Source organism: Chanodichthys erythropterus, chromosome 13 (genome assembly GCF_024489055.1).
Source record: "Chanodichthys erythropterus isolate Z2021 chromosome 13, ASM2448905v1, whole genome shotgun sequence".
NCBI lineage: Eukaryota > Metazoa > Chordata > Actinopteri > Cypriniformes > Xenocyprididae > Chanodichthys > Chanodichthys erythropterus.
In genome coordinates, this window is record NC_090233.1 from 11581902 (window position 1) to 11599661 (window position 17760).

Sequence of the window (17760 nt, forward strand, 5' to 3'; positions counted from 1 at the left end):
TCAGCACAATTGAGTCTGAACCTTTATTTTGAAACGTTTTTTTGTCATTACAGTAGGCTTAAATACCATTAGCATCATGTTTGATCCATCTAGTCGTGGTCCACGATCCAGAGTGATGATTAGCCAGTGTAAACGGACAAAATGTTAGATACAGATGAGATGAGATACATATGCTTATTAGAACTGCATAGACTGCATTCAACAACTGTACATAAAAGACACAATGTACACTTAAAAACATATCAACCAAATTTATTTAAAACAAACCAAAAGAACAGTTACAAGAAACAACTACTAGTTTAAGGACATACTGTCTCATGACTTAAAATAAACACAATTAAAATGGCTATGGAGTCAAACCTACCACAGTTATGTCAAGGCAATAAATACGACTGTTTTAATCAATGGAAATGCAAATGAAAACTATAATAAAACCAAATGTGTTTTAATAGAGAACTTATATCAAACAGAGCTATTAAAGATCACCATGCCAAAATACACAGGAATTTGTAATATTAAACACCACGCTTCTGTTTATTCTAATAATGACCTCTAAAAACACATTATTTGGGACAGTAATATAGTTCAAAGCATTTTTGAACAGTGCGCTTATACCTTGGCAGTTTTGGACTGCCTTTATGTGCATGACAATTCATCTTTACCAAACCCTGCTGTTCATGTAAAACATTGTCATAGGAGTAAAATACTGTTCCATCACCCAACTGATCATATACACACACACACACACACACACACACACCTCTCACACACCGCTGCTAGCTCCTTCTTCCTCGTCTTTCTTCTGCCTTTTTTTGGCTCGGATCTCGTTCATGGCTTCTTCAATGGAGCGAGTGTCTCTCTTATTGGCCACAGGAACTGTAACAAAGGCAAGTAGGACAGAAATCACTCGGGGCTACTGTACTTCCATGAAAGCAAAAGGTTTAAAGTCAGTATAAAACCAAAATTAATTTACTTCTTTTAATACAGGGTTTTATTGTGTATGCTGTTTAAGTCTGGTATTAAGCAACAGAGACAACTGTGTGCCTCATATTCACATGCTGTAGACAGTCACAGGAACACCACATGTTGTATAAACAGTAGTTTCAGCGTTTGAAGGGGAAAATGTCAAATGGTTCGTTTAGATCTGCGTTTGTTCAATCAGTGAAACTGTAACGGATCGTAGTTAATCTGTGATCAGTATGAACCAAACCCCACTGTTCGGCATGTGATAGGAGCGTTATGAATCTTTTGTGTTGAATCATGATTCGGATCGCGTGTCAAACCGCCAAACTAGTGTTGTCACGATACCAAAATTTTGACTTCGATACGATACCCAACTTCAGTATCACGATACCGATACTTAAACGATACTATGGCAAAAACCTAAAACAGTAGGAAAAGTAAATAAATAACATATGACAGAACTTCTTTCTTCACCAGTGTGCAGCTGAAAATTCTGGATTTGAGCTTCATTGCTGTGAAGTTACAGAGTTAGATTTAATATAATTTTTAAAGTTTATTATTTTCATGCTCAAGAAAATTGTAAATTATGTGCTATTATGCTTTTTTTCCTGTTTTTTTTTTTTTTTTTATACATGTAAGCAGGGCTTGATATTAACTTTTTTCACCCACCAGCCACTGTGGCTAGTGGTTTTCCAAAGTTACTAGCCACTCAGCATTTTCACTGGCCACAATTTTGATGTTGGTAAATACATTTTATATGATATGATTTATATGATTATATTAAATTTCTTTAAGTCATTTTACTTGATTTAGAAGATTTAAAACCCTTTCAAACTTTTAAATGCAGACTGACCACCCAAATCAAGATTACATTGTATATCAGCTGGTATGTACAGGTGGGAAAGAGGTGGACAATATGAGCATGAGCTAGTATGAGAACAAGTTATTTGTGTTAGGCTATATAAAAAGAACAAAGAAGCAAATTACAAAAACAATAGTAAATTAAAAATAATCTTTTTTCAGATACACTAGGTTTATTTAACATATAGCCTACATTTATTTATCATCTTTTGTTGTTTGATTAACATTAATGACAGACAGGTAGGCCCATTTAATTGGGCTGCTGAATGCATGGACATAACTGACAAATATCCAGTTATTACCCACCTGTTTACGTCCACTTAAGCCATAACCGACTGTATTCACGCGAGATAATCCACACGATGGACATTTAGACATCTGTGTGCACGTGTATTTGACTATTCAGGCGCGAGGAGAACTGATCGCGCGAGCGACAGAGAGAGAGAGAGAGTCTGCTTGCATGAGTAATATAAATACACTCATTTAATTTTTGAGAGCATAAACATAACGCTGGTATCACATTCACTAACCTGTCGCTCTTTAAATTCTTTGTACAAATCGGGATGTTTGTCGGCAAGATGCTTTTGACTCCCTTCACTTGCGTTATTTTGTAACATATTTTGCAGACGGGCTTCGTGGTGTCCGTGGGCTTGAGCTGTCTGTCGCAATGTAAGCAAAATAATGCCATAAGGTCTGCAAGAGCACCTGTATTTGCAGCCACACCTCTCGTTTGGTCACCATAAAAGCCGTTGCGCAGTTGAGAGGAATAAACACACACTCAATGTGCCTTAGAAGCAGCGCGCTGCACGCACACTGCCCCCTGCTGTCGCACATTAGGAAATACAGCTGGTACTCAAAGTACCGGTACTAATAAAATGAAGAACCGCACCGTTTCTAAAAGCAGGGTATCGCGATACCTTTCTAGTGCAACACTACGCCAAACTGCTGAAATCACGTGACTTTGGTGCTCTGAACTGCGGATTCGACACGCTGATTCATAACGCTCCGAATCTTCATGAAGCAGTGTTTTGAAATCGGCCATCACTAAATAAGTTGTTATTTTGTTTTTTTGGCGCACCAAAAATATTCTCGTCGCTTTATAATATTAATATTGAACCACTGTACTCACATGAACTGATTTAAATATGTTTTTAGTACATTAATGGATCTTGAGAGAGGAAATGTCATTGCTCCCTATGCAGGCCTCACTGAGCCATCGGATTTCAACAAAAATATCTTAATTTGTGTTCTGAAGATTAACAAAGGTCTTATGGGTGTGGAACGGCATGAGGGTGATTAATGTGATTAATGATATTATTTTCATTTTTGGGTGAACTAATACTTTAAGTGCAAAGTTTAACCATCTTGTGTTGCCAATTTACACATTCAAGCTATTTTAAACCATTCAAGCACAAGAAGAAGTGAAAGAGAACACAATTCGGTACTTTACATTCAAGTGTGAAATGCACTAAATATGAGAGCGTCACTAAAAGACTTCATGTGTTAATTATTATACAGATGTGTGTTTAATGTGTTTGAAGTGTTTTTACTAAGTGTTTAGATCCTTTAAATATACACACCACAGCCATATGTCTGGTTGGCTTGAAGCGTGTGGGCGGCGTCTTTAGCAGCAGATGTTCCAATCAGATGGCTGTATTTGTCTCTGTAGTTTGAATTGGGCAACGCAGGCCTCTTCTGACTGTGACTGGCTGCTTCCATCTCCAGTGCGGCCTTTTCCTGAAGAGGGTGCAGTAAAACATGTCAGTATTTCCTAACAGAAACAGTCATTCAAAACAGCTCTGTAAGATTACTTTCTCTGCTTATCTACTGTTTTGAAGCATAACAGACTGCTGCTCTTTCACAGTATTCAGGATGAATCTCCTCTCACCTTTAGCCGACGCCTCTCCTCAGCTTTCTGCGGGTCCCACTCTTCACCTTTGCGATACGCCTCCAGTTCTTCATCTGATGGCGCAAACTCCTTCATAACCAAACACACATAATCAAACACACGTATTGAACTTATTTCTCCTGACTTTTTCTATGGGGGTAAATTGATGCCAAAACCATTGAAAATGGACAGACTAAAAGTCACAAATAGATATTACAACTTGTAAACACAAAACACAATCTACAAATAGAAAAAAAATCCGCAAACAAAGTCCTCATGATCCGCAAATGTAAAACAAGATCTACAAATAGATACAAAGTCCTCAAACAAACTCTTTGTGATCCACAAATATAAAGCATGATCTACAAAAAGATTAAAAATCCACAAATAAACACATCCTGATTCACAAATAGAAATCAGTGACTTGTACTTGAAAACCAGAATTTGAATGAATGTAAAGTGACTTGTTTGCAGGTGAAGATCATGTTCTGTTTGTAGATTGTGTCACAGTTGTTTTCAGAATTCTGGCACTATTGTTTCACTGTTGTGACAAAATAATGCCATAATCATTGAAAATGAAGAGACTATGAGTCAAAAATGCATATTACAATTTGTAAACACAAAACAAGATCTACAAATAAATTTAAAATCTGCAAATGTAAAACACAATCTGTAAATAGATTCCAAATCTGCAAACAAACTCCTCATGATCCGCAAATGTAAAACAAGATCTACAAATAGATGAAAAATCCACAAACAGACTCTTCATGATTCACACATAGAAATCAGTGACTTGTACTTAACAACCAGAATTTGAATGAATGCAAAGAGATTTGTCTGCGCACGAGGGTCATTATTTGTTTGTAGATTGTGTTGCATTTGTTTTCAGAATTTTGGCACAGATATTTCGCTGTTTTTTCCATTAAAAAATCTACAAATGCCCTCCTCACAATTTGCAAACAAACACGGTCTAAGTTGTATTTTCAAACCACTGTAAAAAGACATTCTTACACATTCTGTGCAAAGCTCAGCATGCAAGTGTTGAATCTGTGTTTGCAGATCACAGGGCATTCACAGATCCCTCTCCACACGTCTACAGATCTTTTTGGCACTATCTTTCCGCAGAGTTGTGTGACTACGATCCACACGTGTAGTCAGCCAATCAGGGGTATTGCTTCAATGTGATGTCACGCCCCCTCAATAAGCCCTTTTCAAAATAAGAGCTGACACTGATGGGTGGACCGGTGTCACAGCGCTGACAGGCGGACAGAGCCTGGGCAGCGCTGGGAAAGGACGGGCCGACCGACGCTCACAAGATGGGTTGTCAGGTAAGCGGTCGCTCGACTAAGTAGCTGTGTGACATTTAAAGAATAACTTTATCGCACCCCAGTACGTTAACGTTATGCACTGTCGTTAAAACTGCCCAGAAACCGGCTCACCAACAGCCTGGCGTTAGCCAGTTAGCCCTATAGCTCAGTGGTCGATCTTTATCACTGTTCAAGTAGCTCGCAAAAATAACAGAAATATGAGTATACATGACATTTCTCCTGTCTTTGTACTGTATTTTTGAATTTATTTATTTTTTGTTATTTTCGGGAGCTATTGGGGCAGTGATAAAGGTAAATAACTTAGCCCACATCATGTCTGAGTCTGTAAAAGGCCGTTCACAAGAGGCCAGAGACGCTGAAGACAAACACGAAGAGGAGAAAATTCTGTAGCCGGCAGAGCAGCTCACTGTTCACCTTGCTCGAAATATAGGAGGAAAATATAAATATTGAATTGTGGGTGAGGGGTTATATGAATGCATCTCTAAAAGGAGATCAGTCTTCAGAAAGATTTCGATGCCAATGGCATTTTATTTTCCTCAGAATAAAGTAGCTAAAGTATTCCTTAGAATAGCTTTGTTTACAGCAGTAACCAAGGAAACACTATATCACTGCTGCTCCATAAGCGCCACCTGCTGCCAGAGAGTGAATTTGCGTCCCATTCAGCCTGCTCTTTTTGTGTGTGTAGCATTTATAATTTCACAAAGATAAAGTCAGACCGTTCTGTTTTTGCTTTAAATCTTGAAATTAAATCTAATTCAGTTAAAAAAAGAAAAAAACAACTGCTCATGCAACGTTCGTAGCATCTTTGTTTGGATTGTGATTAAAAAGCAGTGGTTCCCTCTAATTTGAAATGGCTATGTATTTTTGTTTATTATAATAATATTAATAATAAATGCCTGCAACCAGTATCAGAATCAGCCAATTTCCTTGTAAAATAAATACATAAATAAATCATAATCTACATTGGCCAAAAATACTAAATCTGGGCTGTCTTTTTCTATCAAGTATATCTTGTCTTTCAAAAAGATCGAGGTCAGGGATCTTGGACTTAAAAAGGTTGGTGACCACTGCCATAACTTGTCCAACTAACGTTAGCCTAATAATATCATTTAGCTTTAGCTATAGCTGGCTATAACCAAACTTGTGTTTACAGCACAGAACAACAGCACATACAGTTAACGTTGGCAGTTCTTGCACATTTTGTGCCAACAGCAACAAAATAAACGTTCGCTGGGGACGTATCGGCACTGTGTCCCCATAGCATTTATGGCAAATATGTAAGTTAATGACACACTGAACATAGCATTAACGTTAACTAGAACAACCCCTCATAGTCATGCTGTCATTTCAGTTATTATCAGTGCCTGACAATTCAGCTGGTTGATGGTACATGGGGCAACTTTTTAAGCATTGTTGCTGGGCAATCTTGCCGAGTGATTGTTGCTTGGGCACTTTCCCATTGAAAAAATACAATACATTGCTATCTGGATAATTTAGATTGGTCGTGGGCCCTGTGTCTCATCTGGTTGACCGTTTATGGCAACATTGCCCAGAAACATTGCTCAAAAAGTTGCCCTGTGTATCATCACATTTACTCTTTATTGATCAACACAGAGCTGCGCTGTTGTCTTGTCTGGTAAACAACCTGCTAGTGTTTTGGAAAGCTATGTGCTCATGTCTTCCCCCTCTGTCTGCAGAATCCGGACCGGAGGTGGCCCAATCTGTTTCCAGACCTGCCAAACTGCTGTGTGTGTGTGTGTGTGTGTGTGTGTGTGTTTGTTTTTTTGTTTGTTTCTCTGTGCTGGAGTTCTTTTAAGAACTTGATGGCTTTATCCAGTTTGTTATTAAATTTGTTATGAATTTTAAACTTGTGTCTTTATTACATCCACACACAAAATAGCCATTTTTTGTCGTCAAGCATATTGTTTTTAATTGTATTACCATCAAATCGCATGGATAGTGACGTTGCAGTCTTATGTCGATTCAGCATCTTAAACCTCTCTGGTGCAATCTAGTCCATATTTGAGGGCTTTTGCCATAGTGGTTTTTGATCAGGTTTATCGTATATATATATTCCCCTCTATAGTATTTTCACTAACAGAATAAAGGTTTTACAAATCTACAGAAATCTAGAAACTACAGTTAGTAGTTACAGACAAAACAGTCTTTTCCCTCAGCTGTCACTGTGTTGCTGCCCACTGTTGTGCCACGCATGCTCATCACACACTGGCAACTACCTACACACTATATCACTATATAGATAGATATATAACCATCTATCTATAGATGGAAGCATATAAAATGAGCTAAACCTTAAACATCTAGGCTACAGCATTGAAATCCAACATGCACATTAATGCACCTTAACATTAATACAGGAACATCATGGTTAAGAAACGCTGATGGGATCGTTATACTGCATTTTGACTTTTTACTCTACATAGTTTAGGTGAATGTCACTACTACTTTCACTTAAGTAAGGTTTTCAATGCAGGACTTTTGCTTGTCATGTAGTGTTTTCACAGTCTGGTCGTACTACTTTTACTGAGGTAGTCTAAAGAAAGTTAATACTTTTTTCACCACTCCAAAACAAAAATTCCCCCCTACAGAAACAGTCAACCAGGACACATTGGATAGAGGGAGAACAAGTCTGCACCGGCCTGTGGTTATACAGACTGTCCAGAAAGAGAAAAAAAATAATAATAATAATTATATATTATTTATATATATATATATATATATATATATATATATATATATTTTTTTTTTTTTTTTATTATTTTTTTTACCAAAGTTGTACATCACAAATTACTGTATAAACTAATTAACATTCGAAAGATTACGAAACATATTTTCATCACAGTCAAGCTTTTATATTTGATACAGTAGTAGGCCTATATCATATTCCGCACATTGATATGGACCCTTGTCCCCCTCTCTTCAGTTGGTTCACTCCAACGGTTTTTTTTTTACACTTAACGTTAGATTTTAGCCCATGGCGGAGGCCTCTTCCTGCAGCTTGCGCACGTATAGCGTAATAAATACTTTATTTAATACTTTATTTTATTAATACTTTAATTAAGATGACCTCTACTCCCAACCAAAGTCCAGTGAGTATAACTGCTATTGTTTAAATGCTCTTGTTGTAACCTAGCTGAATATACGTGCAATAAGTTTAGCTAACCCTACAGTGCAATGGATAACGTTAAACGTTAATAAGGCTAGTAAGCTCAGTGATGTTAACCTCAAATAATCAATCAGCGTTTAAGAGTGTTCGACATTGTTGTCATGACAACCTAACCACCAATGCGGTCAAAAGTTCGACCCTTTATAAGTAACGTTAACGTTAACATCGATGGGCGCGATGGATTTGACCTTTTTCGGCCGCCCGCCACGTTGGAGCTTCTAGTATTGGGTGATGCAGCACTGAATTTAAAACAGATTTTCATTAAATTTGGTTCTTGAAATCTTGAGAAGTTAAGGATGATACTGGTTATTTGTTGTAATTAAATCCAGTTACTATGCCAAAAGGGTAATCCTATGAATACTAGGTAAGTAGAAAGGTTTACTGTCACAATAACACGTTATAGAGTGAAATTGTGTTTTGTATACAACACAAGACAATTTACATTAATACAGAATCAATTATAAAAAAATGGTCACCAGAAATAAACTATAATCAATGGAGCAGTGCTTAGGATTAATCAGTTTAGTAGCCTGATAGCTTGGGGGAAAGCTGCTCTGCAGTCTGGTGGTGAGGCACACTAGCTACAATACAATATTATAAATAACATGTTGCTGAAAGGTGTAAGATGAAGAGTTAATCGAGTTTGTTGCAGTATTGCATATTATATTATTGTATTGTTATATTATAGCAACAGTATAGTATTATCATGTTATAATATTGTACACAGGGTGCAAAATTAGCACCAGCCAAATGCTGGTAAAATATGGAAATGGCTGGAAGATTATCTTCAGTCATGAGACAAAAAAACAAAACAATGGTAGTTGGCAGTTCTCCAACAATGCATACACAAGTATTAAGAAAAGAAAAGCAATATAGCTAGCTAGCTGACTATGCATCCTTAACCTTTAATTCATGGATGCTCTTCAGTTGCCATCCTTTTAGCATCAGTATGAAGGAAAGCACATGGATGAATGTTATTGGCAGATTTTAAATAAAATGTGTTATGGTAAATTATGAATGCATTTGCTTGCTACCATAACAGAGAATGTTATTTTTATCCTAGGAACTAAAGGATGTGGAGGCAGTAGTGGTCAATCTTTTATCCCTTATTACTAAAAATATGACTGCCACTCAAGATTCCTCTGCAGCAAGGCCAGAACCATCTACATCAGAGGCTGTGGTGGCAAGAAGAACTGCACCCCTTACAATAACCCCCAACCCTCCTACATTGTTGAGAATGCAGCGTTCAATGACCAGGTTGTTAGTGTAGCGTTGGCAATAATTAAAAAATGGATATCTTTGAAAGTTAAACTTGATATAGCTATAATTGATATTTGTTGAACATTATTCCTAGTCTGGGCCCAGCAGGAAGTGTACCCAGAGCAACAACCTTTTCCCCTCCCCTAAATTGCAGAGTCATGATTATGGAAATAACATGGAAAGCCGGGTGCAGCGGGAAATGACCAGGTAATAGAATTCAAAACATAATTTCTTCTTTTTTTTAAACTCAATGTCTTTAGATTGGATATTTCTAAATTGTTTTCTATATATATGTCTATATCTTTCAAGCTTATATATTATTTATCTGTTTCAATAAAGTCACTGCTTTAACTAAAACAAGAACACAGAAATCATTTTTTGGTAAACCATGTAACACTTTTGTACTCATCTCCTTCTAAACTGTCTCAGTCTTTTACCATGAATTAAACAGTTAGCTTTTTTTTCAGGGCACCTCAGTAAAAGTGCAGTGTAGGCAATTTCATGTGTCCACGTGTCATAATATTTCAAATTGTAGATTTATAATTTTCATCTCTGTGTAGGCAATTTCCTGCTTTATTTAACAGAAGGGGAGAGCAGAGCAAGGGGAAGAGGAGGTTTGCACCGTCTCCAAGGACATCGGTTAAATTTGCCACATACAATCTGTGTGTCCTCCCTGGCCCTTCATCACTTACCCCTAAGGGATCAGCTGAATTGCAACTAATGCAGGCTGGCCTGGGGAAAAGACAGGTGTCCATGCCAGAGGACATGGACCACAAAGAGGTGAAATCCATTGTGATACTGGGTTAACTATTTTATGTAATTGCAATGTGCTGGGGCGATTCAAGGACAGCATCGATTACGGAAATACGTTGATTTACATGCATTGGCATGTCACAGTGAAGTTCCGCACATCTGCATTGAGTGTGTGCAGATTATTAAGAGATTTGCAGATCATTAAAATGCAGCTAAAAAAAATCCACATATGATTGTCTCAAGTTTGACAGTATTAAAGACAGAGACCCAATAATCTAGGTAGGTCGGTAGGTAGGTAGGTTGATTGTCACAATACAACAAGTTGTAGACTGAAATTGAGTTTTGTAACTCCCTTCTGCTACATAGCAGACAATATACATTAATAAAGATTCGATTATGAAAAATGGTAACAGAAATAAACTATCATCACTGGAGCAGTGCTGAGGATGAATTTGAGTTTAAGAGTCTGATGGCTTCTGGGGGGAAAAGCTGCTCTGCAGTCTGGTGGTGTGGCAGCAGAAACTTCTATATCTTTTCCCAGAAGGCAGCAGGGTGAACAGGCTGTGGCTGGGTGGGTACTGTCCTTTAGTATCCTTTTGGCTCTGCGTAGGCACCTAACCTCACCGATATCACTGATGCTCGGGAGATGGGTACCAATGATCTTCTGAGCATTTTTAATCACCCGCTGCAGAGCCCTCCGGTCCTGGGCCGTGCACAGGATGTCAGGATGCTTTCTGTAAAAGCTGACAAGAACTTGGCATGGGAATTTGGCCTTCTTAAGCTTCCTCAAAAAATAAAATAGTTTGTTGTGCTCTGTAAGCTGCAAATTGGAAATGACTTATTACAGTAGCAAAACTGCGTTGCACAAATACTTTAAGCAGCACAAATCCTGTCTACAGTCATCACACGAGCACAATATTCTACAATTATCAACACAAGGAACTTGTTTCTGTTAGTAGTTAAATGTTCTGCACCTCTGTTGTCATGGAAACATCACACCAATTTCCCTTTTCAGCCGTTTTATATTTTCTGTTTACTTTATTGGCCATTTACGAGTGACACAATTGCTTAAACCAACGACTGTTGTTACAGTTTTTAAATGGTTTCAGGTATTGTCTTTTCCCCACCCTGTTGAAAAAATACATTTGCCAGTGATTTTCTTTCTGCATAATATTAATTTTTTTAAATGGACAGTGCACATTAACATCTCTGCTTGCATCAGTGTAAAAAAAAATCTTAGATTTAGCCAGAAGGCTATTTTTCATCTGTTGTCCCCGATCAGTACATGTATTATACTATATATATATTACTCCATTTAAAGATAAAAATACTGATCATTCAGTTCAGGCAAAGGGTTGACACACAGTGATTACATTAATCTGTGTATCTCAGTAATCCTGTCTCTTACAAATGTTATTATTAGTAATATCATAACTTGAAACTGGACTAACTTTTAAAAACGCTAATATTATCATTATTCTAATGTACCCTTTGTGTCTCTTTTTCAGGATGATTGAATCAAATATTGATTTTTTTTTTTTTACATCAAACAATTCTTACATTAATGGAGTGATTAAAAATTCTCTTTAGCTTTTTAATCAATAAATTATTCTTTAGGTTAATTGTTTATTTAAAGGAATTGTTTAAGTAATCTATTAAAAAAATCATTGTGTTTATGTATAGATGACTCATTGAAAAGGCTAGTTCATTGATATCCAACTCAGATGTGTTCTCCTGGGGCTCAATATAAACACACAGTAGCTCTCTGGGACCAGAGTTTGAGACTGCTGGTATACTGTAACTATAAATATGTTTTTTTCTGATTAGATGGTTAAGTTGCTAGAGGATGAGTTCCCTAAACTACGGACTTTAACAGGGGGTTGGCTGTTCCACAAGGCCACAGGTAAGTACATACATGGATAAATTTAGATACAATACATGTAGTGTTTTAAACAATACTTTTTTTGGGGGGCAGCAATCAAGATGGTAAAGTTAAGTTGCTAGAGCATAATTGCAACATTGTATTTCTTCATCAAGGTGTTCAACAAACTATGTGTTTTCTAGCTTCTACGTAACTTTTTATTACTTATTTATTACTTATTTAATCTGCAAAATGTCAGACTGTGCAGTTAGTAATGTTGGAAACACTGTAGCAAAGCTACTATTCAGATTTCAGTAACATACCACGGCTGTCATCCAATTGAATTTTGGGGTTGGAACTATTTATTGTAAAGTGTTTCAACATATGATCAACATCTAACATGATCTTACTCTTACACAAGGAGGAAGTGGCCAACGGAAGCTGTCATTGATCCCCCTGAGTCTGAGGGTTACACAGGGAAACAACTGAAATCCGCCTCCAACGGTGGGAAAAATGTGTTGTACATTATTCCACTTCAGGAAGAACTGGATACTACACCTTTGCCCCTTGATTCAAGGGAATTTTCTAAAATGCCCCGCTCAGTCTGCAAAAAGTGTGGATCAAGCATGCCCCTTCAGTTGCTGGCCCTCCACTTGGATGAGTGTGTGACAGAAATGCCTACGGTAAGTTGTTCCTTGTTGATTTAAATTACTAAGTTAACTCATACTTTCACTCACATGTCACCTGTTATGTTAAAGAGATGTTTGCAACATTGGCTTTAACATATTATTATTAATGTTGATGTCTGATGACAATCAAGTGGAAAAAAGCCAAATGACTTACAGTCTACAAATGTGGTGGATAGGGTTAGTGTAATTTCAGCTCATGATATTGAGGAAGAAAGTATCAAACTTTCGGAATAATCCTCTCAGCACATGCTAATTGAAAACAAACATTCTTACAGGACATTGAGGACAATGTAACTGTGGTGGGTGACGAAGACACCTCCGAAGATAGCGATGGGGTACTTCTTCTCTAGTTTTCTACACAAGTAATTTAAATGTTCAACATACCTAATGCATGTCTTCATGTCTTTCATTTTGAAATACTTGAAATTATAATTCCTGTCCTTGCAGACATGTCCCTTTTGCCTCAATGATTATCCAGTTGGAATTCTTCCAGTTCATGCCAGTGTGTGTGCAGATGGGTAAGATAAATGCCTGTTTAGAACAGCACTACCACCATGATTGTCTCATGTGCCCTGTATCCAAATACACACAGCATGGTATGGGTCATAGACAGAAGCACAGTTTACTATTGTTTAAGAAATAATTGTTCAAGTGGGTCGTTCAAGGGCACACTGATAAGTACAACCCTTCATGGATAACTCACTCATAAATTTTATTTTGCTTTGGAAGCTATCTTCTTTTTACATTGTCTAGCACAGTACCAACACTGCCAGAAAGAGTACCAGTATGACAAGCTCTGTATTGTAGTAACAGTTTTTAAGTTGACCGGTGCCAGAATCCATTCACATTGTGAACATGTTTTTTACTTAATTGAATGTCCATAATGTCAACTTTAAGAGTTTTACAACCACTTTTGAGCAGGTTCTACTCATTTTCCTTTCAGGTTAGCACAAGATATAGATGGGTCAGACAGTGCAGGTTCCTCAAGACCTGACGGTGCAGGTTCCTCAAGACCAGACGGAGCAGGTTCCTCAAGACCAGACGGTGCAGGTTCCTCAAGACCTGATGGTGCAGGTTCCTCAAGACCAGACGGAGCAGGTTCCTCAAGACCAGACGGTGCAGGTTCCTCAAGACCTGATGGTGCAGGTTCCTCAAGACCAGACGGTGCAGGTTCCTCAAGACCAGACGGTGCAGGTTCCTCAAGACCAGACGGTGCAGGTTCCTCAAGACCAGACGGTGCAGGTTCCTCAAGACCAGACGGTGCAGGTTCCTCAAGTCCAGAAGGTGTGTGTTCATTAAGACAGACCAGATGATGCTTAGTAGTGTAGTATAACATATTCACCTTACCTCTTGGTAATGTATTTTTTGTATAAATGTTTAGCTATTTATGTTTGTATTGGGTAAGGACAGGGATCATACATTTTTATTGATATTGATACCCTTATTGGAACTGCTTAATGATCCGAGTCTTTAACAATACCACTATCGATACTTTACTATAATTTGGAGACAGTTTTTTGGTAAGACCAGATCCAACGTGTACGAGGTAGGCCTGCACGGTATGAGGAAAATTTCCAATGTGTGATAACATTTTTATATATTGAGTTGTTTTATAAATTATATGATTAGACTTCATTATTTAAATTTTAACTAAATGTTTATAGAGCAGCAACATGAATGTTTACAACAGAAATGTCACTATAAAAAGTAAATATCTTACCTCACAATACTGAGTAAAGTTTCGAAAAAATGAAAAACTCAGATATCAGTATATATCAGTCCTTCCTCTTCCTCCTCCTCTCTGCTGTTATTCACTGCCTAAAGTCATCGTTACCTAGTAGAAGGGGGAGCGGCTGGTTTGTCTCAGCCAGAATTTAACAATGTGCCAAATTTTAAGACTACCGACCAGTCTATGCTCCAGACAGACAGCTTTCTATTTAGCTTGTTTGTAACATTTGGCTAATGCCAAGCTAACTTTATCTGTGGTTGTATAAAACATTCAAGATGTGAGACTGTGGACAGAGCAGGTTGATAAAGTATTGTCTTTTTACTTGCAGAGGTGTTATTTCACTACTTAAAGTAACGAGCATAGCTGTCGTCAACTCAAGTAGTTTGGAGCAAACTTAACTTCACCATCTCCACAGTGATGGAGCGGCATCTCTCTCTGCAGGGCTCTGTGTGTGTGTGTGTGTGTGTGTGTGTAGGCACCGACAGAGAGCTGCAGAGGCTGCAGCATGATGATAAACATCCCCAGGCCCGTTTTATACCGCGTTTCAGTGCCATCATTAGAAACATTAGTTTTCTTATTTATTGCTTGTCAAGTTACATCAGATTTTACGCTTGAGACATAACGTTACATTATAGGACCCACTAGTCTTGATTGCAGTATCGATAAGCTCGGACGTCATTGATGTTTGTGTTTTGAGAAATCTTGGTCCTTTTATAACCGGTTATCGATCCCCATCCCTAATATTGGGCAAATGGATTTGAAAGTAGGAAAAACGCATGCGTGCTGTGCATTTCAAAAGCCAGTCTTGTTTGCCTTTTGGTCAGTTTGGTTCTGAGGTTCAGATTACCACATATGATCAAAGATTGTTTGGATTAACAGAATTTTAATTCATTGAAGTGTGGAAAAGTGAAGCTGATCCCAGGATGGCAATTCAGTCATTCACCAAGGAACTGCTCCAACAGGGTGAGAATTCACCAACTCTCCATCTGACTGTTGATGTGCTGGCTGATGAAGATGAGCAGCAGAGTACACTGATTACCTTTTACAAGGTAGCAAGACCTCAGTGGGCTGCCCCTCTCAAGTGCAGACTTCAAGGTATTATTTTGTTTAAATTGCAATGCATACTACTGCCATACATTTCTTTACCATTCTGTCTTCAAATACAGTTGCAAGATTAAACAATTTGCTGCACAATGTCTGCATTTGGTTTTAGAGAGCTTGATGGCAGACTACCTTCTTTAGACTTGCTTTGTATTTTAGGAGATGCTGCCATTGGCAAGGGTGTTAACCGCTACCTGTTTTCATCAGTTATGCACAAAGTCAAGAATGGGTTTCAACTGGATTTAGGTTTGTATTAAATCATTACATCTAATTCAAGTCAACATGTTTTGGATTTTTATGCTTTTTACACACAATGAAAAAAGTGAGTACACAATCTTGTGCTTTAATGCGTCAAGCAGTGCATTAAACATATTTGTCACATTTCTGGTTGGTGCCCTAGGGGTTACCATTATACTTAATACATGCAAAAGTCCAGAAACTGTGAGAATAATTTGTGACTGGTGGAAACGGATGATGCAAGAGTCTCAGTCATTAGTGCGATGACTAAAAATGACTAAACTCCATTTGCCTCGATATTTTACATTTGGTGCATTACATACAGTACTTTAAATAGATATTGTAATGTCTCTACCCAGGTACCACAAACGTGACCAGACTGTTTGACGGTCAGAAGGATCACCTTGTCCCTTCAGCATCATCAGTGCTTGTTGAGAGTGATTTGTTCTTAATGGCTGGTAGAATGATTGGACATTCATTCATTCACGGCGGTCCCACTCTGTCAGGACTTAGCAATGCAGTTGTCAACATTCTGGGGGGCGGAACACCAGAGACTGCTGCTTCTGTTCTAACACTGCTGGACTGTCCTGACATGGACCTCAGGGAGACAGTCGGCCTTGTGAGTACAGCATATGCATCTTTGTAATTAAGGGGTGGTGATGGTGCAATGGATAAGACTATGCCTTTTGTGTGAGAGACCCGGGTTCAATCCCCCACTGTGACCCATCCACCATTGTTTCCCTGAGCAAGACACTTAACCCCTAGTTGCTCCAGAGGCCTGCAACCTCTGACATGTATTGTAATTTTAAGTTGCTTTGGGTAAAAGCTTCAACGAAATGAATAAATGTAAATATTGAGGAGTTTATTTCAATGACATGATCTCAGGCCTGCCAGAATTCTGTTGTGGGGCTGTTTCACATTCAAGAATAGATTAATATTTCTATGGAAAGTGTTCTTTAATATTTTTTGAAGTGTTGCGTATCAAAAATATGGGTATGTATGTATTATACATCCATAAGGAACACTATATTTTGTATTAATAAACTTAACAACTTAATTAATTAATAAGAACCTTTGTTTACACTGTGGCTCACCAAAGTGTCAACTCAAAAATTATATGTGGCTGCGCTACTTTAGAAAAAACAATGCAATGAATAGCCTGTTCATTTTTTGTTCACATCATCATCACAATCATTTTGTTGTTTGCTGTCTGTGTCAGTTGTGTTATTAAACATGTTAGTATTAAATTAATTAATTAATTTCATGAACCTTGCTTCATATTCTTTGTCCAATCCCCAAACAAATTTTAGCCACAGAAATGTTCTTTGCGTTAAACCCTGTATGATCAGCTTGATATGAATCAAGCAATTTACCTTTACTTCAATGATAGGAATAATAAGGGCCCAATGATTGGGTCAGCCAGGTCCCTTACAGCATTGTGTCTTTTGTGCAGATGAATTTCAAAACTGTCTGAAGGGAGAAAAAAAACGTTGAACATTCTTTCACGCATACATTATTTTTTGGTTATATTGTCTTGCAGCTGCAAAAAGAAGAGGCTTTAACAGAGGAAGAAAGCTCACGTCTCACCAACCTCTGCTTTGCCTGGGATCTACCTGTGCCAAACTCCGAAAACAAGGACTGGCTCTTCCAAAAACTACTAATCCATGCTGTAATGCACAGTCATACAATCTAATAATTACTCTCACTTTTATCCAAAAAATGGTTATGTTTGCACTTCATGTGCAGTTAGAAATTGTTCAGCTATGCTGTCTGTTGAACCATTGTTTGATTAACAGACATGTGGGTTGAGTTTTATTATTTGTTTATCCTATAATCTGAAATGAATTAAATATTATAGGTCATTGGACGAGTTAGCCGTCAAATCAAGCAGCTGCGCAAGGGT

The 17760-nt window shown here is 37.8% G+C and overlaps 1 protein-coding gene across 1 annotated transcript in view; it reads right to left on the reverse strand.

Annotated features, from left to right (window-relative positions):
* The window catches only part of spag7 (sperm associated antigen 7), a 40377-nt gene continuing 22617 nt past the window's right edge, over window positions 1-17760 (reverse strand). The window contains exons 5-7 of the mRNA XM_067407951.1: window positions 3713-3802; window positions 3405-3561; window positions 1-876 (exon numbers count right to left, since the gene is read on the reverse strand). Of these exons, the coding sequence (XP_067264052.1) occupies window positions 764-876; window positions 3405-3561; window positions 3713-3802 (360 nt within the window). The 3' untranslated portion in view covers window positions 1-763. The remainder of the gene's footprint in view (window positions 877-3404; window positions 3562-3712; window positions 3803-17760) is intronic.